Source organism: Notolepis coatsorum, assembly GCF_963971535.1.
Source record: "Notolepis coatsorum genome assembly, chromosome: 8".
Classification (NCBI taxonomy): Eukaryota; Metazoa; Chordata; class Actinopteri; order Aulopiformes; family Paralepididae; genus Notolepis; species Notolepis coatsorum.
Window position 1 is genome coordinate 83772541 of NC_140172.1, and position 26746 is coordinate 83799286.

The window sequence follows — 26746 nt, forward strand, 5'->3', positions numbered from 1 at the left end:
GCCTTGCATCACGCGTCCCCTCCGGTACACGAGGAGGCAGCTGTCGCATCTTTTCACCTGAACAGCGCGATCTCTCAGTGGCGAGGAGTAGCGTGTGGGAGGCTCACGCTGCCCCCGATACTTCCTGATTCTGCTGTACAGGCGCACCAACCGACCTGTAGGAGTCGCTGTCCACAACGTCCAATCCCCACCCACCGGCTTTCCCACCCTCTAATACTGCCAATGTATTAGTATGAACGACCAGCCAAGCCGGTAGCAACGCCGAGAGCTGGGCTCGAACCCAGCGTCTCCTGCGTTAGTGGCGAGCGCCTTGCCCACTGCGCCACTTAGCCGCCCGGCTGTCAATGAATATTCTATATTCAAATTAATAATCAACTTGTTAAAAAAAATTCAAAGACAATTATATTTTAGATATTTTGGGAATAAATCAAGTTCATCTAGAATGATACAATGCGGATGCAGACAGTGAAGGTCTAAACTCTGGAACACTCTAAGTTCATCATTGAGGTCAACAACATCCTTAGCTATCTTTAGAAAGCAACTAATCTTCATAAATCATCAATGTATTAAGTTAGTCCTGTGTAACAGTGTTACCTATATGGCTGGTTCTTATGTTCTTTTTCTTCATTATATATTTTTCCTAGTCATTCTCCTCTCCTTTGCCTTCTTGTACTTTTTTTTGGCTCTTGTTGCTGTGTTTTGAACATGATATCTATTTGTCTATCTTCAATTTTTTTGTTATAGTGTTTGCCTTATGTCTCTGATCTTGTTTTGAGTTTCTTTTCCATGTTTCCATGTATTTCGTTCATATTTGATTATGGACATTGATGGGACGGGAGTGGAACTTTGTACAAGCCCTTTGGGCTTCGTTCCCTCCTAGCACAGTTTTTATCTTTTTTAATAATATGCTAAATAAATAAACTAAACTAAACTAAACTAAGGTACACAGTGACCATTTTTGTTTCCTTTTTACCATATTTACTTATTTTCACCTACAATTTCCACATGTTTGGGTCCACTGGAAGTATGTAAAATAAATGTGTAGGGGGAGGGGGCACAGTGTGCGCTCAATGAAAAGGTGTTATATTATATGTTCTTCACATAAAACGAGCCAAGGCAAATGATTCTCACGTTACAAGGGTTAAGGAAACACCATTATGTCTGCCCGGCCTCTGTCCTCTGACCTATCAGCCCTCTCTGGATTACAACCCCAACTATAACCCACTAGCAATGCTACGAAAAACGAATTCCCAGACACAGGCTAATCTCCACAGAAGGCGCTCAGCACACTATCATCTATATAACACTTACTTGGCCAGTAACAAAAGACAAGATAATGTGCTTTATATATAGAGTCTGGCTAATCCTCTTAAAACACAGAGGAAGAGTGGGGGGGAGAGAGAGAGAGAGAGAGAGAGCTGTGTGTGGTGTGTGTGTGTGTGTGTGTGTGTGTGTGTGTGTGTGTGTGTGTGTGTGTGTGTGTGTGTGTGTGTGTGTGTGTGTGTGTGTGTGTGTGTGTGTGTGTGTGTGTGTGTGTGTGTGTGTGTGTGTGTGACTTTAATAATGCAATTACAACAACACTCAATGGATTCTGACTCAGTTTCAATGGAGATTATCATCCAGGGGAGAGAAAGAGAGACAGAGAGAGAAAGAAGCCTGTGGGTGTAGTGCCATGTTCAGAAACAGAGAGACACAAACAGGGTGAGAGATGGCAGAGAGAGAGAGCGAGAGAGAAGAGAGAAACAGGCAGAGAGAGACAGAGAGAGAGATGAGAGAGATAGACAGAGAGATGAGAGAGAGAGAGGAGACAGAAACAGGAGAGGAAGACAGAGAGAGAGATGAGAGAGAGAGGGAGGGAGAGAAGAGAGGGAGATAGTGTGTAAGAAGGGAGGTGGTGGTGGAGCAGACAGAAATGGTGAAGACAGAGAACGAGTGATAAGGAGTGAAAAAAAGAGTCATGCTGGTTTGTGAACGAGAGAAGCAAGAAAGATTAACAGAAATATGAACGACAAAAGGGTAAAGAATAGATGATAATTTTAAAAAAGCTGAAAGATATAGTATAAGCAAAAATAACAAGGAGAAGTAGATGACAAAGTCACCTGTTTGGTTGACAAGACAGAGAATTGGAAAACCAACCAACCAGACAAACTGTAAGGGATGTGGTCATATATTGTACAATGGTCCTCATTCTCGAACAAGTTCGTAAGTACCTTTGTAAACATCTTGGTAAAAATGTTGTACCAACAAATTTACAAAAATCCTCCTGAACGCGTGAAACGGTCTCTGTAAGTGGCCAAAATCTTTGCAGTTGGGTTCCCATGAATGAAATATGTCACCCATTCTTTTTTTTTTATCCACTTTTTCTTCTCCTTTTTCTATTTTCCTCCCATCCCAATTTAGCCATGCCAATTCTCCCCTCCCCTGTCTTGAACGTTGCTTGCATGTGCCCCCCACTGGCCGGTTGTAGGGAGGATAGAAGCCCGTCACATGTCCCCTCCGATACATGTGCAGGCAGCCAGTCGCATCTTTTCACCTGCCAGCGCGGACTCTCATTTGGCGAGGAGTAATGTGTAGGAGGCTCACACTGCCCCCGCCATTTTCCTGTCTCTGCTGTGCAGGCACCCCAACCGACCTGTAGGAGTCGCTGTTTACAACGTCCAGATTACCACCCTTCGAACCCGGTGTCTCTTGCGTTGGTGACGAGCACAATGTCCGCTGCGCCACCCAGCCGCACACGTCACCCATTCTTAAACTGCAAAGCGTGTTCTTGTTCACCTGAATTTGCATACAGACACGCCCCGCCAGCTCCTTATAAGGCGAATGAGGCGTGTGCAAAACGGCGAAAGGGTTGGCATTGCATCTGCACCATTGCTGACCCATTAAACGGGTAGCGCGGAAGCGATTTGCGACTGATCTCAAAGTGAGATTAGATTCAAATGTATTGTCATTATACAGCACAAGTACAATACACCATCCAACCAGAGTGGATAAATAAATGCTCCATAAATAAATAAATGCATGGAGAAACGGCACACACAAACGCACACACACATACACATACTGTATATGTGGGAAATTAATCGTTCCAGCAAAGTAGGCTTCTATTATTCTAATGACTTGTTTTGTTAAGTATTATAGTAGTAAGTCCTACTGTAGAACATGTAGACATTAAGTAATGTCAATACTGAACGACTGCATGCTTGTCAAGAGCCAATTTGCACGTATACAGTACGTGTGTGTGTGTGCTTGTGCGCTGAAGCTGCCTCACTAAGTCGTTTCTCCATGCATTTATTTAGTTCTAGCAATAGGCATAAATCAAACAAAAAATAAATAATATCATAGAGAAGAAGACAGTATATGGCATATTAATACAGTATATTCCACTATACAGTAGCTATATCTGCGGCGATCGGTTTAGTTCTTATTTATTTAGTTTGCAGTGTGTGTGTGTAATGCTCACGATGCCTCATTGAGTCAGGGCTATAAATGCAAAACGTAATTGTTAATGATACAAATATTGTCGTATTTATTATCATTATAATAATTTAACCTTGTTGCGGCTGGGTAGCGCAGCGGACTAAGCGTCTGTCTACCACCACAGAGACAGTGGGATCGAATCCAGCTGCGGTACCTCCGGCTTGGTCGGCCGTCCATACTGACACAATTGGCAGTGTCAGCGGGTGGGAAAGCCGGTGGGGTGGGTCCGGGTCGTTGTAACCAGCGACTCCTACAGTTCGGTCGGGGCGTCTGCACAGCGAGGGAAGGATCTGGGGGAGGTAGTGTGACCCTTCCACACGTTACACTTTCCCAGTGAGAGTCCGTGCTGCCAGGTGAAAAGAAGCGGTGGGCTGGCTACACATGTATCGGAGGAAGCATGTGATAGTCTCCGCCCTCCCAGACCGACAGTAGGGGGTAGAGTGCGCAACGACCAGGAAGGGGATTGGGAATTGGCATAACGACTAACATTGGGATGGGAGAAAAACGGAAAAAGGAGGGGGAAAAAGATAATACAAAAAAGAAATAATTTATTATTTAACCTTAAAGGGGAACTCCAACATTTTGGGAAATTAGCTTATTTAACATCTTCCCTGGAGTTAGACAAGAAGATACATACCTTTTTTGTCTCTGTGCGTGCATTTTAGCTTTGGGAATAGACGCTCCGTTAGCATAGCTTAGCTTCATCACTGGAAGTGAGGCAGGACAGTAGCCTTACAGTGCCTTACAGTGTATTGCAAGGTCTGACATTGACCAAATTTGATATGCATGACCTTGGTGGGCTCTAGGTCAACTCCTGAAAAGGGGGTCAATGTCAGACCTTGCAATCAAAAGTTAGGGGGCGCACTGAAATTATGGCAAGGGTTATTAGCCCCCTAACTTTTGATTGCAAAGTCTGACATTGACCCCCTTTTCAGGAGTTGACCTAGAGCCCACCAAGGTCATGCATATCAAGTTTGGTCAATGTCAGACCTTGCAATACACTGTAAGGCACTGTAAGGCTACTGTCCTGCCTCACTTCCAGTGATGAAGCTAAGCTATGCTAACGGAGCGTCTATTCCCAAAGCTAAAATGCACGCACACAGACAAAAAAGGTATGTATCTTCTTGTCTAACTCCAGGGAAGATGTTAAATAAGCTAATTTCCCAAAATTTTGGAGTTCCCCTTTAAGCCCGGAGGCGTGAATACTTTCGGCAACCCACTTGTCCTTCCGCATTGCTCTGATTGGCCGATGTCCTTCCGCATTGCTCTGATTGGCCGAGCATGCGCATGAGCCGCGACGGGCTCCTCAGCCAGGCAGGAATACTAAACTCTGCTTAAGCTCCAGGAGAGAGGAGAGAGGCTGAAAACCCGCAGTTCTTGACCGACTGATGGGAGCCGAATCCCGGATCTGATTTTTCTGATGAATACCCAATTTATACGCCGTAACGAATCATTAAAAAATATATACCGTTAACTGGAATATGTTGTTTCTTTACACATATGTTGGATTATGTAATATAATATATTATGTAATAAGGCGTAACACAACAGTGAACACATAGTTATGTACGACTGACAGATGCATTGCACTATGTGTTCACTGTTGTGTTACGCCTTCTCGGCATAAGCCCCATAATAAGAACGTCTCTGGCTTCGTCCAGCGGACACCAGAGCTCAGCGATGCCGCTTCACGGCAGCATATTCTCCCAGCTGGCGATCGGAGCACGGAGGGTCGTGTACCCGCGCCGCAGCCGCGAAGCCGGCGAATACGGCGATGCGATTTTTTATTTGTTTGTCATGACAAACCAATTACATAATTCAACATATGTGTAAAGGCACAACATATTACAAGATACAAGATACTTTAATGCCACACAACGATGGTTGGTGGTAATTGTTTTCGGTACAGATGTTGAGCACTGGTTATATCAAACATGAAACAGACATCAAACATCAAAAACGTCAAAACATATATACATAAATACATATAGGACAGTCACGGTAACAGTGTCAGACGGTGACTGATGCTTGCCCGTTTGTGCAAAGGGGGGCGGGCCAGGGTGTTCAGTGTTCAGACTGCTGTGGGGAAAAAACTGTTTGTGAAACGTGTGTGTCTGGTTAGGATAGACCTGTAGCGACCTGAGGGCATGTGCTGGAATAAGTGGTGTGCTGGGTCAGAGGGGTCGTTGACTATTTTAACAGAGCGGGTGACTGTGTGTGAGGTGTAGATGGAGTCCAGAGAGGGGAGGGGACAGCCAATTATTTTGGAGGCTGTCTTGATGATGCGTTGGAGTTTGTGTTTGGTGTGTTTGTCCGTGGAACCGTACCAGACTGTGATGGATGAGGTGAGGATACTTTGAATTATGGCAGTGTAAAATTGGACCAGCAGGTGTTGTTGGACTCTGTACTTCCTCAGTTGTCTGAGGAAGTACAGGCGCTGCTGGGCCTTTTTGATGATGGCAGTGGTGTTAATGTCCCATTTGAGTTTATTGCTGATGTGGGTGCCGAGGAACTTGAATGAATCAGTTAGGGTTATGGGTTGGTCTGCGATGGTTATTGGGAGTATGGGTGTTTTTTTTTAAGTCCTGAAGTCTATGGCAATTTCTATGGTTTTGGAGGTGTTGAGCAGGAGGTTGTTGGATGCACACCACCTCACTGCTCTGTCCACCTCCTGCCGGTAAATGGACTCGTCGTTGTTGGAGATGAGGCCCTGTTGGTCCAGTTAAGGGTATATTTTTTTAATGATTCGTTGCAGCGTAAGCAATACTTCCATTTGTATAAATTGCCTTAAGCGGAGCCTGGCTGAGGAGCTGGCTGAGGAGCCCGTCGCGGCTCATGCGCGCGCTCGGCCAATGAGAGCAATGCGGAAGGACAAGTGGGTTGCCGAATGTATTCACGCAGCCCGGAGCCCTATTTTCTGAAAATCCGCCTAAAATACATACCGTAAATCCTCAAATAGGACGGGTCTTGTATTTACCTCAGCTGCAAAGAGCACCAGGCCTTTATTAGAGAGAGGCTTATATAAGAGGCAGGCCTTAATTTCAAAAAATTACACTCATGGACATAATCCCTTCATTTTCAGACTTTTATTGCATTATTATTATTATTATTATTATTATTATTATTATTATTATTATTATTATTATTATTATTATTATTATTATTATTATTATTATTATTATTATTATTATTATTATTATTATTATTATTATTATTATTATTATTATTATTATATATATATATATATATATATTTTTTTTTAATACGTACTGTCTACATTTATTTAGACTAGCATTGGTATTTAAATATTGAGTGCAGTTGAGTAATTGTGGGATTAACGTAATTCACGCATGAAGTTGGAACTGTCTATAGGTTGCGGGGTCCGCACGGACCATTTTACGTGTTGTACCTTCTCGACTACTATCTTGTTGATAACATGCAGGCAATAGCTTTAGCTACTAACGCTATCATCATAGCATCATGATCTGTAATGTGTCAACTGGACAACGCCAGCCTCGCCTGCCAACGCCATATAGATAGCGAACGTTAACGTTTGCAAACGAAGTCAACGTCATCCAGCTGACACCACAGATCTAGATATTATGACAACGTTAGCTAGCGCTAAATATAGAATATAGAATATGAGGCCTATAAATGATATAGCCAACTTGCACATCTATGCATCGGGCCAAATCTACTCTTTCCAATGGCAGAGTTCAATTTGGATTTAGTATCACCAGGCGTACATGAAGAACCGAGAATGAAATCTACTGTAAATACAGTCAGCTTTTTATTTTTGCGACAGGTCCACCATTTTGAATCCGTTTGCAATGCGGATTGTTGCTAAATGTTCACAGAAGGTAGACACACTAACTGAACTCCAATCTATGCCAATAACGTTCAGTTTTGTGATATAGTATCCCGAGAAATAAGAGGGGGAAAAAATCATACACAAGTAATTTGTTTGCAGGAGGCTAGAATTCCCTGGGTACTGTAGTTTTTAGAAATTGCAATGCTCATTGAGAGCTCTGGGTGCCCTGTGCTCATATGACTACAAATCATCATCATTCGGCTATTCAAAATGGCAGATCTCCGCAAAAATATTATCACATTTCAAAAACTAAAATCTCACATTACACTTTAACCTATTGGTAAACAAAAGTATTGCTGAAAATATACACTATGACTGCTGTTGTGACATGGTTAGGATGTTTACTCTTGGATACATAAAAAAAACGCAACATTATATCATACAGTCTAGACAGATTGATTGGCGTGATGTCATTTTGGGACCGGTACCGGACCCGTCAGGTGGAAGAGGTTAATTCCACGGATGTCTGTAGTATCGGCTGTAGTCTTTTTTTTCTGGTGGATATGTCCACCTACCAGTATCATGTGTCTGAGATGTTCACCTACCAGTATAATGCGTCTGGTAGAGATGTCCACCTACCAGTATAATGTGTCTGAGATGTCGACCTACTGTACCAGTATAATGTGTCTGGTAGAGATGTTCACCTACCAGTATAATGCGTCTGGTAGAGATGTCCACCTACCAGTATAATGTGTCTGAGATGTTCTTCTACCAGTATCATGTGTCTGGTGGAGATGTTCTTCTACCAGTATCATGTGTCTGGTGGAAATGTTCTTCTACCAGTATAATGTGTCTGAGATGTTCACCTACCAGTATCATGTGTCTGATATGTTCACCTACCAGTATAATGTGTCTAAGATGTTCTACCTACCAGTATAATGCGTCTGGTAGAGATGTCCACCTACCAGTATAATGTGTCTAAGATGTTCTTCTACCAGTATAATGTGTCTACGATGTTCTACCTACCAGTATAATGCGTCTGGTAGAGATGTCCACCTACCAGTATAATGTGTCTAAGATGTTCTACCTACCAATATCATGTGTCTGGTGGAGATGTTCTTCTACCAGTATCATGTGTCTGAGATGTTCTTCTACCAGTATCATGTGTCTGGTGGAGATGTTCTTCTACCAGTATCATGTGTCTGAGATGTTCTACCTACCAATATCATGTGTCTGGTATAGATGTTCTTCTACCAGTATCATGTGTCTGAGATGTTCTTCTACCAGTATCATGTGTCTGGTGGAGATGTTCTTCTACCAGTATAATGTGTCTGAGATGTTCTACCTACCAGTATCATGTGTCTGAGATGTTCTATATATATATCTATTATATATACATATTAAGCCAAATGATTCCTCCCAACTACAAAACCTTGAGGCCTGCTTGCTTGCCGTCAAAAAATGGATGTCGCAAAACTTTCTACTCCTTAATGCAGATAAAACTGAGATGTTAATTGTTGGCCCCCCAAACCACAGAGGCCTGTTTCAGGACATCTCCCTCAACTTTGATATCTGTCATGTATCCCAGAGCTCCACTGTTGTGAAGGATCAGATTAAACCGAATATATATATTTATTTATGGATATATATTTAATAGTATTTGTATATCGTTTGATATCCCCTGTATATTCCTTGTACAATATACACTGAATATCCCTTTAGTCTACTAACAGCCCATAATAGTTTCATTCTACCATTGGACGAGAACCTGGTGCCAGCAGCCAAGCCCCTTGGTTCAAGTTCAATCGTGCCGACGAACATGTCGTTACAAGCCCGGTTCCGCGTAGGAATACGTCTGGCGAAATACGAATGGTACTATTTGTTCACAGCGCATATATATATGGCGCAAGTAAAGTAGAACTTTCTTTTTTAGTCCATTAGTCCTTTACCCTCCAACCTAGTAACAGACGTGAAGCCTCACCCACGACGCACGTGTGGTGCAGTAAGGCCTACTTGGCCTCAGAATAGGCATTGAGACATCGTGTGGATTAATAGTTGAATTGTCATAGTTTGGCACTATACCGTCGAGTGGGACGTATTTCTATTAAGTTAATAATAGTCTATTATGTATGGTGCATCGTTCGGTTAGAGTTATAAAGTGAGCAGTACCCCCATCGTTCCTGACGTTATCTGGAGTCTTAACCAGGCTGGGCAGACCACGTGTGGTGCTTGCATCCGAGGAGCTCCGGGCCAGGACGAGTGGACCTGTACATTGGACTACTTCACCCGGACGACGTCGAGCCCTACACGGCTTGGATTATCTACGTGCTTTGGGTGCTTTGATTATGCCATGGATAACAGCCAACACTGCTGAGTGTTGGAACTACCCCCCCGAGAGGAGTCCAGGTGAGACGGCGCTCTACCCCGAGTGAGGTCGCCTCACGTCTCTTCGTTGTGGACCGGCAGCTACCGTCCACCAGAGGGCCCAGCTGTATTCATCTGCGGACCGAGGTTCTGTGGGCACCGTGTTCAGCACTCTGAATTCTCCCAAGAAATCGTCGGCCAGATGGGATACCGCCAGCGGCTCTCCTAACCCCCCCCCCCCCCTACTGACTTACAACCAGCGGGACCCCCCTTTAGTGTATCCAGCTATAATCATTTAAGTACCATCGCTATAGTTCCCTAAAGAACCAGGTTGTATACTTGCTCCCTGCGTAACCAGAGATTGGACATTCAATTTCAAGATTCAAGATTCAAGATTCAAGAGTTTTAATTGTCACGGCATACAGGTATACAATGAAATGCGGCTGGTCTTGCCCGCGACGATGTGCAATACAGTGGTACAACATATAATAGAATCCAATAAAATACAGTGGTACAACATATTAATAGAATCCAATAAAACAGTGCAATAAACAGGTACATGGTGTGCCATCTCGGTATCTGTACATTAGTATTTACAGAGCATATAGGACATGCTAGTTAGCTTTAGTAGTGCAATACACTGTTCCTGATGTTATACTACTTTAAGTGGCCTTTCCTCTGGCCATAAGTGTGCGTGTGTGCGGCATGAGTGTTAAAGTGGCTGCTAGTGTGTGAGCGTGCTCAGCGTGCGTGTCGTGTATGTACTTGTGTGTGGATAGTTCAATGTTGATTTACCTACGAATACTCATTTGCCTTACAAGTGCATTTCAAATCATAAATGTCATTAAGTGAACGTTGTATATACCCTTTGCTATATAAAATATTCGATTTATACATTTGTGTGGACTTCGTTTCATCAGGTGGGAAAGTGTTCATCATATCTATATCATGTACTGGATGGCCAGAAGTTAAAGTACATAAAGCAGGTAGTGGTTTAATGATACCATACTTATCAATACAGTCAGGGAATTGTACCCCTCAGTTACAATTGGTCCTTCGAGCCGGAGGGTAACTAGTGTAATATTAATATAGTGTTATTAATATTGAAATGGCCTATGATGAACACTCCACGAAACGGTCCTCCTAACGTAGAACGCCCGCAGCGCAGACGACAGCCACCTCAGTACTTAGAGGATTACGCTGTCAGTCAACTACCTAGCCTTCGACAAACGGTAAACGCGGTAAAAGTAGAAAGTAAAATTATGTCTGACCTTAACGACCAGGTTTCCCCGACCACAGAGGCCCTAGTGGGTTCTAATGTAACTGACCAGGCTCACGGTGGGGACCAGGAGGGAGCTGACATGCCTTTACCCCCCGCCAATACCGAAGAAGTAGTCCCCGACCAGCCCCGGGAGGAAGACAACCCTACAGAGAGAGAACTCTGCACGGAAGAAGAGGAGGAGAGCGCAGAGGAAATAGAGCTCCAGGACTCCCCAACGAGTACAGCCAGGAGCGGCTCACCTCAACAACCGTCTTCCCCCAGCGAAGCGGAGAGGATGCTATCACAGGCGTTCCTCGTCAGCCTGACAGCCTCTACCGAACGCGATCGACTTCAGGGTGAACGCGATCGACTCCAAGCACAGACGCTTAGCGAGCGCGAACAACTCCAAGCGCAGCAACGGAGCGAAGACGAGCGCATACGCCTGGAGATGAGACGCCTTCAGACGGAAGAGAATATGGCAAGAGACCGGGCCGACGCCCAGCGCGCCGCTGCCGGTGCCCAAAGAGAAGCAGAGCGCGACCTCGCTCTCATCCAGCGCGAAACCGAGCGCGACAGATTACAAGCCGAGCGCGACAAGCTACAAGCGCAACTAATGGAGCAGCTGATCCTCAAGGCAACACCCTCTCCCTCCGCCAGGGGTTCAAGGAACTCGTCGAGACAACAGTCAAGGGCAGCGTCTCCTAACCGAGCAAGCGACCCTGAACTTGACCAACAGACCAAGCCTATACCCCCCGCAGACCCCCTTACCAGACCGGTCCAAGCGAGACCCAGCTACAAGGAAGGAGCGGCATACACTGCGGAGAAGCTAAATAAACGACTACAGGATCTAGAGGACCTGATAGAAGAAGAAGAGGGAGAGGAGGAGAACCAAGCCCGACGACAGCACAGTACTCCACCGGACCAGGAGGTCCAGTACAGCCCAGGCTATACCCCCGCGGCGCTGCGCTACAGACCCCCGACTCTATTCACGGGTGAGCATGACGCACGACCAGCCCCCGAGGAATAGCACCTGGACCAGCGGGCCATGGTACCCTGCCGGTACCAGCCCACAGAGAGGCGCAAGAGGAGACTCGCCTAGGAGGTCTCTCCCCCAACGCTCGCCGATGTATCAGCCATCCACGGCGTCATACATTGCCACGCCGACGTTTCCAGACTTCACCTATGAGAATCGAGCACAGTACACGGAGCTCCGGATGTGCTTAGAGACAATGATGGTGGACGTCGTTGATGAACGTCACAAGTATGCAATATTACTGAAGCACCTGAAAGTACCGCGAGCGCACAATATAGCGCTAGCCTATGCCACCTCTACGACCCCATACACCGCGGCTCTAGCAGCGCTGGACCAGAGATATGGACGTATATGGGATTACGTAATCCAAGAGATAAGGCATATTGATCGCCTACCCCCAGCAACAGACAATCGCTCATTAGACGACCTGTCGATAAAAGTGCCGTCCCTGGTAGGGATGCTGGGAGCGCAACGAGAAAAGGGTATGCACGAGCTATACGCCAACTCTAACGTCGAGATGATTTTAGAGAAGCTGCCACCCGCAAGACAAGATCGTTTTAGGCGGCAGAGAGACCACCGTGATCTTAACGGTCCCGAACCATCCCTCCTCGATCTAGCCGACTTCCTGGCGAGAGAAGTCAGCAGCTTACGACTGGATACGTTCGTACGGAGCACGCCAAGCTCCAGAGAGGGACCCAGGAGAATAAACGATGGAAGAAGATCGGTGACTGTCATGCACCAATCAGAGTCAGTACCGAGCAGTAAGAGCCACAGTACCCCCTCGAGAAAAGAGAAGTGGAAGATGGTGTGCCCCTACTGCGAGAAGGAACACTGGCTGTCACAATGTGACCTGTTCACAAAGATGAATGCAGAAGAAGTGAGTCAATGGATAAAGTCCAACAGGCGCTGTTACCGATGTGCGCGCAGTCACATGGCAGCCGAATGCCGCCTAAAGAAAAGGTGCAGTCGGTGTGACGGAGCCCATCTAGATGTACTACACGACAGTAACAGAAGAAGGCCTGCACCTGCACCATCGAGCAGCACCAAAGCAAGTGTCATGTACATTGACCCCGCCAGCAGCAGCGGCGCCCAAGTGCTCTTAAAGGTAGTCCGTGTGACATTGAGCTACCAAGATAAAGTCATGGACACTTACGCCGTCCTTGATGACGGGTCAGAGAAGACCCTTCTGCTCGCGTCCGCTGCGGCCCAGCTGGGACTGCGGGGGAGCGAGAACCAAATGACGATTCGGACAATAAGAAGAGATTTAAAGACGATAAAGGGCGAGAATGTCTCCTTCACTATCGCAGCAAGCGGGCAGCCAGAGCGACGGTATAGGATTACAAATGCTTTCACCAGCCAAGAAATAGGACTATCGCAGTACACCTACCCCATCGCCAAGCTGATGGATAAATATGTGCACCTGCGTCAACTACCTATCCCGCTCATAGACGGCGCCACCCCGACCCTGCTGATAGGCTCCGACCATGCAGACCTCATTGTCCCGATAGACCGGGTCCATACAGGACCCCGAGGCTGTCCTGCAGCAGTCGAGACCCGCCTAGGGTGGACACTACAAGGCCCCCTCGCTAAATCTCTCAACCGAACAGCAGCCACTAGCTGCCTCCACTCCAGAACGACAGAAGAAGACACCACTCTCCTGCAGCATGTCGAGAGGCTATGGACACTAGAGACAATGCCCTTTAAGAACGAAAGGAAAGACATTCGTTCTAAAGAAGACATTTACGCCATCAACCTACTCGAGCAAGGGACAAAGAGAGTCACAGTCGGCGGAGTGATGAGATACGCAACTCCACTCCTGAGGCGAGAGGGAATGCCCACCTTTCACGCAAAGAAAGACGCCACGGAGCGGTATCTATTGAACACAGAGCGGCGCCTAGCCAAAGACCCCGCTCAAGAGAGTGTGTACCGCGCTGAGATTGAGAAGCTAATCACAGCGGGACACGTGACAAAGATTGACATTAAAGAGGCCGATCAGTTGACCGAATCATGGTACGTGCCGCACCACAAGGTCCACCACAACGGCAAGGATCGCATTGTGTTTAACTGCAGCTACCAGATCGGATCCCAAAATCTGAATAAAGAGCTCTTGCCCGGCCCCACACTCGGCCCCTCTCTACTAGGCGTGCTACTACGCTTCCGCCAGGACAAGGTGGCTATCAGCGGGGATATCAAAGGGATGTTCCTGCAGGTGAGACTAGTGGAGGAGGACAAGCCCCTGCTGCGGTTCCTATGGAGAGAGAGGATCGGAGATAAGAACCCAGCCATCTACCAGTGGGAAGTCCTCCCCTTCGGAACCACATGCAGCCCGTGCTGTGCTACATTTGCACTACAGAAACACGTCGCAGAGGACCCAGCAGCAGATGAAGAGGTCCGACACAGTGTGAAGAACAGTTTCTACGTGGACAACTGTTTACAAAGCGTTTCGACTCAAGAAGAAGCCGAGGCTCTCCTAATCAAGCTACGCGCCTCCCTGATCAAAGGCGGCTTTGATCTCAGGCAGTGGGCCAGCAGTGACCCGCACGTATTGCGCAGCCTCTCCCCCGCGGACAAGGCTGCCAGCAGCGAGACCTGGATGGCGGCAATCCCAGGAGAAGCCCAAGAAATGACACTAGGACTAGTCTGGCGCTTCAAAACAGACTCGCTCCACTATAGACACAAACCCCTGACCACGGAGCAGGGAAGGTCGACGGCGATACCGACCACCAGACGGAGTGTGTACAGAACACTCGCCAGACAATATGACCCATTGGGATGTATTCTACCTTACACTACAAGGGCAAAGATGATTGTACGAGCACTATGGGACAAGGACCAGGGCTGGGACGACCCAATACCCGCACACCTTGCCTCCACATGGAGAGAGTGGGAGACGGAACTCCGCTCACTCCCAGGCGTCAATATACGCCGCAGCTACTTCCCACCCACAGTGAGGCCAGAGACATGCAAGATGGATCTACACGTCTTCAGCGACGCCTCCGAAGTAGCCTATGGATCGGTGGCCTACTTGCGTGCCCAAGAGAAGGGAGGAGAGATACACACTGCTTTCATCCTGGCTCGCTCAAGAATAGCCCCACGAAAGCAACAATCTATCCCGCGTCTAGAGCTCTGCGCAGCCCTAGCAGGAGCGCATCTAGCCACGTTAATCCAACGTGAACTCACCATTCCGGTGCACAGAACAATCTTGTGGTCAGATTCCACGACAGTACTCACATGGATCAAGTCTGATTCATGCAGATACAAAGTCTTCGTGGGAGTCAGAGTCACCAAGATTCAAGAGTTAACAGAAGCAGCGAGCTGGCGGTATGTGGACACCAAACACATCCCAGCTGACGTCATCACCCGGGGAATGTCCCTGGATGACCTCACCCGTCGCAACATCTACAGTGACGGACCAGAATTCCTCAAGCTCCCAGAAGAAGAGTGGCCTACGCCCACCCCACGGGAAGCGAGTAAAGAGGAGGCTGAGAACAAGAAACCTATGTTCTGTGGACTGAGCACAGTCGCCTCCACAGACCCCAACATAGATGATTGCATTACCCTACAGAGTGCACAGCTAAAGACATTCCTGTGGCACCACCCAGAGATTCAGTCCACCACTGACATTTCAGCAGCTGACTACGAAGAAGCAGAACTTCTTCTACTACAACGAGCCCAGAGAGACTCGTTCCCCGATGAGCTAGACTGTCTACAGGGAGGAAAGCCCGTCCCATCAGACAGCAGACTGCTCCACCTGGCACCCGAGAGCGACGCCCATAATCTCATCAGAGTGGGTGGTCGTCTGCGGAGAGCCCCCGATCTACCGGATGACGTTAAGTACCCGATAGTCTTGAACAGCCGACACAAGGTCACAGAGCTGATCATAAAGAAATACGACGAGGATGTACACCACGCAGGAGCAGAGAGAGTCTTCGCGGAGATCAGACGTCGCTATTGGATACTTCAAGGAAGAGAAGCGGTGCGACGCTTCCAGCGAACCTGTCTAGACTGCCGAAAGTGGCGCGCGCAGCCCAGCATACCCCGGATGGCTGACCTACCTCCCTGTCGCCTCCGACTCGGCGACAAGCCATTCCACTCCACAGGCATGGACTGTTTTGGCCCGTTGTATATAAAGAAAGGAAGAGGAACCGAGAAGCGGTGGGGTATTGTATTCAAATGCATGACCACCAGAGCGATACATATCGAACTCCTTTCAACCATGAGCACAGACTCATTCCTTATGGCCTTCCGAAGATTCACATCACGGAAAGGAAAACCGTCTACATTGTTGTCTGATCACGGGACAAACTTCAAAGGCGGAGAAAGAGAGCTGAGAGAGAGCTTCCAAGCTATGGGCCCAGAACTTAAGACCCACCTCGCTCCATCCCAGATTGACTTCCAGTTTAATCCCCCGAACGCACCCCACTTCGGTGGAACCTGGGAACGAGAAGTACGTTCTATAAAGACAGCCCTGTACGCCGTGCTTGGGGCCCAGACTGTGGCGGAAGAAGTCCTAATGACAGTCCTCACGGAGATCGAGGGAGTATTGAACTCCAAGCCCCTCGGCTACGTCTCCAGTGATGTAGCAGATGTCGACCCAGTCACCCCCAACACACTCTTGATGGCGCGGCTAGACCCCGCGCTACCCCAGACAATGTACAGGCCTGAATAAGCGAACGGCCGAAGAATGTGGAGGTACAGTCAAGTACTAGCTGACAAGTTTTGGAACAGCTTCCTACTCCACTACCTACCGTCTCTACAGACCCGCCAGAAGTGGGTAAAAGAGAGAGACAATTTGACAGAAGGAACAGTCGTCATGATTATCGACCAGTCACTACCCAGAGCTATGTGGCCGGCTGGCCGCGTAAGCAAAGTGATCACCGGTGCCGATGGCAAGGTCCGAGCAGCTGAAGTGCTCGTCCAAGGGCGAACTTACACACGACCCGTGGCGAGGCTAATAGAACTGCCCAGACTCCCAGACACTATCGATGATGACCATGACCCCATGACTTTGTGAGTTGACTGACCCTTACAGCGGACCTTGAGTGGTAGACAGTGCGGTTAATCTGTCTCTGCTTAGCTAATTAGGTGGGACTAATTAGGGGGCGGCTGTTGTGAAGGATCAGATTAAACCGAATATATATATTTATTTATGGATATATATTTAATAGTATTTGTATATCGTTTGATATCCCCTGTATATTCCTTGTACAATATACACTGAATATCCCTTTAGTCTACTAACAGCCCATAATAGTTTCATTCTACCATTGGACGAGAACCTGGCGCCAGCAGCCAAGCCCCTTGGTTCAAGTTCAATCGTGCCGACGAACATGTCGTTACAAGCCCGGTTCCGCGTAGGAATACGTCTGGCGAAATACGAATGGTACTATTTGTTCACAGCGCATATATATATGGCGCAAGTAAAGTAGAACTTTCTTTTTTAGTCCATTAGTCCTTTACCCTCCAACCTAGTAACAGACGTGAAGCCTCACCCACGACGCACGTGTGGTGCAGTAAGGCCTACTTGGCCTCAGAATAGGCATTGAGACATCGTGTGGATTAATAGTTGAATTGTCATAGTTTGGCACTATACCGTCGAGTGGGACGTATTTCTATTAAGTTAATAATAGTCTATTATGTATGGTGCATCGTTCGGTTAGAGTTATAAAGTGAGCAGTACCCCCATCGTTCCTGACGTTATCTGGAGTCTTAACCAGGCTGGGCAGACCACGTGTGGTGCTTGCATCCGAGGAGCTCCGGGCCAGGACGAGTGGACCTGTACATTGGATTACTTCACCCGGACGACGTCGAGCCCTACACGGCTTGGATTATCTACGTACTTTGGGTGCTTTGATTATGCCATGGATAACAGCCAACACTGCTGAGTGTTGGAACTACCCCCCCGAGAGGAGTCCAGGTGAGACGGCGCTCTACCCCGAGTGAGGTCGCCTCACGTCTCTTCGTTGTGGACCGGCAGCTACCGTCCACCAGAGGGCCCAGCTGTATTCATCTGCGGACCGAGGTTCTGTGGGCACCGTGTTCAGCACTCTGAATTCTCCCAAGAAATCGTCGGCCAGATGGGATACCGCCAGCGGCTCTCCTAACCCCCCCCCCCCTACTGACTTACAACCAGCGGGACCCCCCTTTAGTGTATCCAGCTATAATCATTTAAGTACCATCGCTATAGTTCCCTAAAGAACCAGGTTGTATACTTGCTCCCTGCGTAACCAGAGATTGGACATTCAATGTTGATTTACCTACGAATACTCATTTGCCTTACAAGTGCATTTCAAATCATAAATGTCATTAAGTGAACGTTGTATATACCCTTTGCTATATAAAATATTCGATTTATACATTTGTGTGGACTTCGTTTCATCAGGTGGGAAAGTGTTCATCATATCTATATCATGTACTGGATGGCCAGAAGTTAAAGTACATAAAGCAGGTAGTGGTTTAATGATACCATACTTATCAATACAGTCAGGGAATTGTACCCCTCAGTTACATCCACCATAAAAAACCTCTGAGGCATTTTTGATTCCTCCCTCTCATTTAATGCACATATAAAAAATGTCACCAAAATTGCATTCTTCCATCTTTGTAATATCGCAAAAATTCGCCCCATTTTAACTCTGGCTGATGCTGAAACCCTGATTCATGCTTTTGTCTCATCACGTCTGGACTACTGTAATGCACTTTTTTCAGGCCTACCTAATTCAAGCATCAAAAATCTTCAACTCGTGCAAAATGCGGCTGCATGGATACTAACTAGAACTACCTACAAAATTTTAAATGGGCTTGCACCGCTCTATCTATCCGATCTCATCTCCCGATACTCGCCCGCTCGTGCTTTGCGCTCACAAAATGCGGGGCTTCTATCGATCCCTAGGGTTAAAAAGAAATCCGCCGGCCACAGAGCCTTTGTCTAGCGCGCTCCCTACCTGTGGAACAAATTACCTGCCGTCATCAGGGCTCTGTCGAAGCTTTTAAATCCCTGCTTAAGACCCATCTTTTCTCTCTCTCCTTCAACCTACCCTGATCTCACCTGGTCGGGGACTGACCTTTAGATTAATCTGTCTAGTTTAGTTAGGAAGTTTATTTTATTTTCCCCCATGTCTGCTTTTTTGCAGCACCACAAACATGGGAACTCTCTAACTCCTACCCCCCCCCCCCTCCCCCCTCCCTCCCCTTCCCTCCCCCATCTCTCTGAGTGCCCGTCTCCTAGCACTGACTAAGGTGATGGATGCCTCGGGGTCTTGGCCAAGATTGCAGTGACTGCTCTACATGCACCACCGAGGCCTTGGATCAGTTACTTACCGTCGTCTGTCCGTGGTCCTGTCAACTGATGTGTCAACGCGGTTTCATTGCTGGGTTAAGTACTTCTATTCTATTCACATAATATGCTTACTTCATATATCTACTCCATTCACATATATGCTTACCACTTGTATCTATTGCTATGTCCGCCCACTACAATCACATGAGCTGTCTAACGCCTGTCCCGTCTCCCTGTCCCCCTGTGAGTTGCTGTCCTGGAGTGCTGACCGGAGTGTCGGACGTCCCTTGATGAAGGCCGGGAGGATGCGACCCCCTCTGCGTGCCCTCCTGTCTCCAGAGGTCTCGTAGTGGTGACCGGAGTGCCGGACGTCCCGCGATGATGTCGGGGAGTTCGCGACCCTCTCTGCGCCGCCCCCTATCTCCCTGTCTCCGGCTGTCCCTGAGCAATGACCGGAGTGTTGAATGTCCCGTGATTAAGACGCTATCAGCTCTATCTTCAATCTTTCAAAATATTCAGTTGCTATGGCTATCAGCTCTATCTTTAATCTCTCAAAATGTTCAGTTGCTATTGCATGCACTCATCTGTGTTTCACTACACACTTGAGTGCATGCTTACCAACTGTTAGTCTGCAACACTACTATCACCGACATCTAAGAAGGGAGATCCCCCCTTGAATGGCCCTTCTAAGGTTTCTCTCCTCCACACTGCCTGTGGAGCATTTTTCCCTATTGTTAGGTTTTAGTGAGTTTTTCCTTACCTTCGCGTGGGGTATGTCTGGGAGTGCTTGCATTCTTTCATTTATTTGCATTTATTTTAAATTTGTTGGACCTTATGGTGTTCTTGTTCTGTTCTTGACATATTGTTATGTTTTCTTCTTGACTTGTTTAAAGAAGACCTGTACGGCCCATGGGGACATTAACGTGTGTTGTCGGGCCTTTTTTGATTTGATTTGATTTGATTTGATTCTACCTACCAATATCATGTGTCTGGTATAGATGTTCTTCTACTGTACCAGTATCATGTGTCTGAGATGTTCTTCTACCAGTATCATGTGTCTGGTGGAGATGTTCTTCTACCAGTATCATGTGTCTGAGATGTTCTACCTACCAGTATCATGTGTCTGAGATGTTCTTCTACCAGTATCATGGGTCTGGTGGAGATGTTCTTCTACCAGTATCATGTGTCTGAGATGTTCTTCTACCAGTATCATGTGTCTGGTATAGATGTTCTTCTACCAGTATCATGTGTCTGGTAGAGATGTCCACCTACCAGTATAATGTGTCTGAGATGTTCTTCTACCAGTATCATGTGTCTGAGATGTTCTACCTACCAGTATCATGTGTCTGGTGGAGATGTTCTTCTACCAGTATCATGTGTCTGGTGGAGATGTTCTTCTACCAGTATCATGTGTCTGAGATGTTCTACCTACCAGTATCATGTGTCTGGTGGAGATGTTCTTCTACCAGTATCATGTGTCTGGTATAGATGTTCTTCTACCAGTATCATGTGTCTGGTGGAGATGTTCTTCTACCAGTATCATGTGTCTGAGATGTTCTTCTACCAGTATCATGTGTCTGAGATGTTCTTCTACCAGTATCATGTGTCTGAGATGTTCCACCTACCAGTATCATGTGACCGGTAGAGATGTCCATGTTGGAGTTGGCGGGCTCTTCGCACCAGGACGAGGTGCTGCTGCGGGCCGAGGGGCTGACCGCTGGACCCCCATCGCTGAACTGTGACGACACGCTGTTGATGCGAGAGGAGATGACTTCCACCGGCGTTGGTCGTTCCACCGGTGGCTTGACCACCATGCGCTGACGACACAGCTCCTGGAAGACACAGGCGAAGCAAGACGGGGAGGACACATGAGAAACGTTAGGTACTGCTGGAGGACACAGGCGAAGCAAGATATGGAGGACACATGAGAAACGTTACGTACTGGTGGGGACGTCAGTGGACCTCATGATCCAAAGTGTACGTAACTATGTTCGTAACTATGTTCGTAACTATGTTCGTAACTATCTTCGTAACTATCTCGTCGTAAGAAATAAAAAAAATTCATAAGGAGTTTGTACAAACAGATTTACAAAAATCCTCCTCCAGATGCCTGAACGCGTCAAACAGTCTTCGTAAGTGGCCAAAATGTTCTCCGCTGAATGAAGAACGTCAGTCATTATTTTTTTTTTTTAAACTTACATTTTTTATTAACAGTTATTTAGACAGACAGCACTTACAAAAAACAAATAATAAAAAATGAAGAAACTAGCATCACAATAAAAACAAAAAGAAAAAACAGTGCACATAAATATTTACATGGGTATCACATGGTTAGTTGTCTGGTTCCCCTACTGTTGTTTTCTAGGTATTTGATACAAAGGCTGATTGTGTATCTCCCTTAAACAGGCATAAACAGGTAATTCCTACTCAAAGATGATAAATGCTGACTAAGGCTTGTATGTGTGATCTGGGTCCAGAGACCCTCCTTGAGCTTCTTTCTTCCCTTATCCTTCGTCCTTTCTTTTTTTTTCTCTTGTTTATTAACTTTCACTTTGCCTTTTGGTTCACCCATACACAAACCACATCATCCCTGAATATTTAATATCACACCGTTAAACAGACATAAATAATAAGGTATAAAAGCATTCAGCAATTGTAATATCCCAAAAACAAAATAGAAAATACTAACTAAAGCACAGGTGTGTGACATGGGTTCATAGACCCTCCTTGAACATCTTTCCTCCTTTACCCTTCGCCCTCTTGTGTTGCATTTGGTTCTTCCTCTGTGATGTCGTTCTCGTTCCTTTTATAATTCTCCCACTTTCCCCATCTTTCCCCAAATTTCTCTTCCTGTAACCTCAGCATGTGTGTTATCCTTTCCATATCCTGTATTTCTTCCACTATTCCTACCCATTTTGCTATTGTCGGTGGGTCTTCCTTGTACCACAGTCTCGTTATTGCTTTACTGGCCGCTATCAACATTATCTTTATTAAATATTTGTCCCCCCCTTGTATTCCCTCGTGTGTCAGGTCTCCTAAGTAAAGCACCAGTCCTGTTTGTGGTAGCCCGTATCCTAATATTCTGATCATTGCTTCCCCTATCTCCTCCCAATACCCCTTCAGCTTCTGTGATCCCCAGAATATGTGCGTGTGATTTGCCCCCTCCTTCCCACACATCCTCCAGCATGCTTTTTGTGTTGGTGCATATTTTCCCTTCAGCTCTGGGGTTATAAAGAATCTGATTATGTTTTTCCATCCAAATTCTTTCCATATTCTCGATCCTGTTGTTGAATGTTGTACCTCGCATATGTTCCCCCATTCCTTCCCTGTTATTCCTATCTCTAGTTCTCTCTCCCATTTCTCCCTTATATAATCGGTTGTGTGTCCCTTGCTGGTCATTATAGCCCGGTATATTGCTGATATTACTCTTCCTTGCCCCCCTTCGTATGCCCATACTATCATCTTTATTATTCCATTCTGTTCCTCGTCTTTGGCCCCCCTTATTTCTTTGTTGTAGTAGTCTCTAACCTGTAGATATCTGAAGTGGTCTCTGTTTTCTAGTCCAAATTTCTCCTTTAATTTTTGTAGTGTCTGCATTTCTCCCTTCTCTATCATTTTGCATATCGCTGTTGCCCCCCCCCCCCCCCCCTCTCCCACCTTCTGAATCCATGGTCTAACCTCCCTGGTTTGAATCTATTGTCATGTGCTACCCATCTCAGGACCCCTGACTGCTTCTCCAATTTGTGTGTTTTTACTACTCTGTTCCATATGGTCAAGGTGCATTTGGTGATTGGATCTAATAGTCCCTCTTTTTCTTTAAATAGTTCCCTATCTCCCACCAGAGCTTGTACCTTGTATCCCTCCCCTTCTTTTTCAATGTCTTTCCATCTTGCCTCATATCTGTCGTTACACCAGCACGTCACTGCTCTCAGTTGTGCTGCATAGTAATAATCTTGTAGGCTGGGTACTGCCATCCCTCCCTCTTCCTTTGGTAGTTGTAGTGTTTTATATCTGACCCGTGGTCTTCTCCCCGTCCATATGAACCTCGATATCAGTCTGTCCCACTCCCTGAATTGATTCTGTGGTATTTGTATGGGTAGTGACTGGAATAGGTACAGTAACCTTGATAGTATGTTAATTTTAATGACCTCTATTCTTGAATTGAAGTCCAAGGGCATTACTGTCCATCTCTCTAGGTCTCTCTTTATGTTCTGATTTATCTGTGTATAATTCGCCTCAAACAGTTTCTCCACCCCTCTCGTGATGTTCACCCCTAAGTATTTAATCTTGTCCATGTCCCATCTTATCCCGTACTGTTCTCTAATTTCCGTCGTTGGAGAATAGTTCCATGCTAAGGTCTGTGTCTTTGTCACGTTTAGTTTGTATCCTGAGTAGTGGCCATATTCCTTCAGTAGATCCATCAGTGCCGGGAAGCTCTTTTCTGGTTGCCTCATGTATACTATCACGTCGTTTGCAAATAGGCCTAGTTTATATTCCGTTCCCTTTAGCCTTACTCCCTTGATGTCCTCGGTCTGTCTGATCAGTTGTGCCAGTGGTTCTATGAAAACGGCGAAGAGCGTCGGTGAGAGACAACATCCCTGTCTGGTAGCCCTCTCTAATCTGATTCTATCCGTCAAGCTGCCATTCACCTTAACCCTCGCTGTCGGTTCTTGATATAGTGCCTTGATCATCTTCATCGCCCTCTCGTTTAGTCCGAACCTCATCAATGTTTTATATAAAAATGTCCAGCTGACACTGTCGAACGCTTTTTCTGCATCTAGGCTAATCAGTACCGCGCTACCCCCTTGTTTTTGTATCTCCTCTACTATGTGTAATGTCTTTCTCACGTTGTCCTGTGTCTGTCTCCCTTTAATAAATCCAGTTTGATCTTCATCTATAATGTCTGGCATAAACGTCTCAAATCTTTTTGATATTATCGATGTATACATCTTGTAATCTACGTTGAGTATGGACACAGGTCTGAAACTACTACATAATTCCCTATCCTTCCCTTCCTTCGGTATCGTGGTGATTATGGCTTCCTTCCACGAGGGGGGCATTTTCCCCTCTTCCATCGTGTGTCTGAACGCCGCCCCTAACATGGGTGCTAATTCAGTTCTAAATGTCTTGTAGAATTCCGATGGGAATCCGTCGCTCCCCGGAGACTTGTTGTTTTTAGCTCTACTAATTGCATCTTCCAGTTCTTGTTCCGTAATTATTTTATTTAATTCTTCATTCTGTTCTTTCCCTATCGATGGTAACTCTAGCTTCTCCAGATACGTCAGTCATTCTTAACTCATTCGGGGCCATCCACATAATATTACGTGTTTGCCCGACAACCGTTGGGTGCCAGCCACGTAATATTACGCTTTTGGTTCGTTTTTTTTTTTTTTCTTCTTTTTTTCTTAATATCCTATTCACTGTCACGGAGCTGTATTTTGGCTGGAAAAGGCATATTGGGACTCCGAAAGTGCAGTACCGGCCAGATCCTGGTAATGGCGCTGTCTCGAGAATGCAGTAACCCCTGTTGCAGACCTGGTGTCACACTGTTTACGCTCCGGGCAGACTTTTTTGTTAGTCTGAAGCGAGGCCTTCACTCGATCGCATGGAATACTTCTTGGGATGCCGAATTCATTATGCAGTAAATTATTATGGCATGGGCCAAAGGACTATGATCTACCAGATGCCGATCAAACAATTGAAAAAAAATAATTGGAATCCAACCGGCCAAAGGTAAGAGCAATTTGACGTAAATTTCAGCTTGATCGTGCAAGGATTTAATAGCCATCCCCCAGATCAGCCTATGTTGTGGTAATAACAAATGCCGTTATTGGCAATCAATTAATCAGAAACGACTTTCCCCGCCCCCCCCCCCCTTTTATGCATTTATGATGGATGTTGGATTTTTAACTGTCGTGTGTAGGGACGAAACGCCAATGGATTTTAACGTTATTAGCTCAGCACCTTATAAATAGCCTTGCAGGAATTATCCCAGATCATTCCGATATAACACTCATATTCACCACGGTATAAAACGGGAACGTATTGATGAAAAAAATATTTATTTCATGCATCTTGAATGGAAGGTTCTTACTGTCAATTGACAATGATATTGGATACATAGCTATAATATAAAATATAGATTTAGCTCTACAAACAATGTGACGCACAGTGAAAAGTTGTAATGGAAAGCTGGCCTAACTAAACTGGAAGTGCGTTCTCGTACACCAGCATTTGCATACAGACATGCTCCGCCAGCTCCTTATAAGGAGAGACTAAGAATCTTGAGTTGGGGGAAAGCATGTAGCATGAAAGCAATTTGCGACTGATCAAAATTGTATTAGATTAGATTCAAATGTTTGTCATTATACAGCACAAATACAAGACAATGATAATATGTTTGGCATCCAACCAGAGTGCAAAATACAGTAAAGTGCAATAGTACAATGCACAGGGCCCAGTAATTCAAAACTTTGAATCCCTATCTGATCGGATCAGATTTGGATTTTGCGTAGTTCAAAACCAAAAAACAGGATTGGGATCACTTTCATATCCAATCAGATCAGGAAATCAAATCCAAGCTTGATCAGAGTGTCTTTGATAGGTGATTAACTCTTTGTTACAATACATTGGAAAATGAGAGGGATACACATTTCAAGCCAACATCTTAAGCTTCAATTTAATGTAGGAATGACTATTGAAAGATGTTTTGATTATGAGCAATTCACACTAGAGTAAAACGTGTGACAACGTCCCCCGTTCTCCCCTAGTTCAACAGGATTGGGATCAGTTTGGTCCAAAAAAAAATTCCAAATCTTGATCCCACTAGAGGGTGGATTACAAAATGTACTATACAATTTATTAAAAAACATATTTCAATATAAATAAGATGGCAACGTTCTTTAACTGAAATAAATACAACATGTTTAGCCTTCATGGCAAATCAATAAAATATTGAATTTTTTTGTCACATTTGTGGTGGCCCATTTAGTTTTGAACCAAATGTTGATGACATAAATGTGTATGCTCATAAAAGTATCACAACAAAGATTGTCAATCACAAATGCCTTAAAAAAAAAACTTCAACAAAGAAAAAGTCCATCATCTGTCATCACCTTCAGCAAACTGAAACCTCACTTAGAATTCACCTCCTCAAAGCACGCCTGGATGATCCAGCTGCCTTTGAATGAATGTTTTTCTGTTGTTACGCTAATGGGAGTATTTCTTTGAATTAAAAAATATAATTAGACATTATAGATGTCTCTGCAATGTGGTATCTTGTCTTCCTTGTATTATTTTTCATATCCACTATGGAGATCGGTAGGATTAAAGTACTGATATTCAGGATCTAGTAATCTTTAATAGTCTGAATCTGGATCAGGGTGATCCTATCCTGAATTGCTTTGAAATACCGGGACATAATCTGGCTGAGTTGTCTGATCTTGAATCACAAAAAATGGGATTTCAAAATCTGACCAGGGCCCAGGAATTCAAAACTTGTAATCCCTATTGATTGATTGA

At 45.7% G+C, this 26746-nt stretch overlaps 1 protein-coding gene across 1 annotated transcript in view; it reads right to left on the reverse strand.

Moving 5' to 3' along the window:
• Positions 1-26746, reverse strand: part of LOC311233497 (receptor-type tyrosine-protein phosphatase N2-like) — a gene marked incomplete at both ends in the record, with an annotated part of 758095 nt that overhangs the window by 128881 nt on the left and 602468 nt on the right. The window contains one exon of the mRNA XM_084320464.1: positions 20851-21057. Within this exon, the coding sequence (XP_084176590.1) occupies positions 20851-21057 (207 nt within the window). The remainder of the gene's footprint in view (positions 1-20850; positions 21058-26746) is intronic.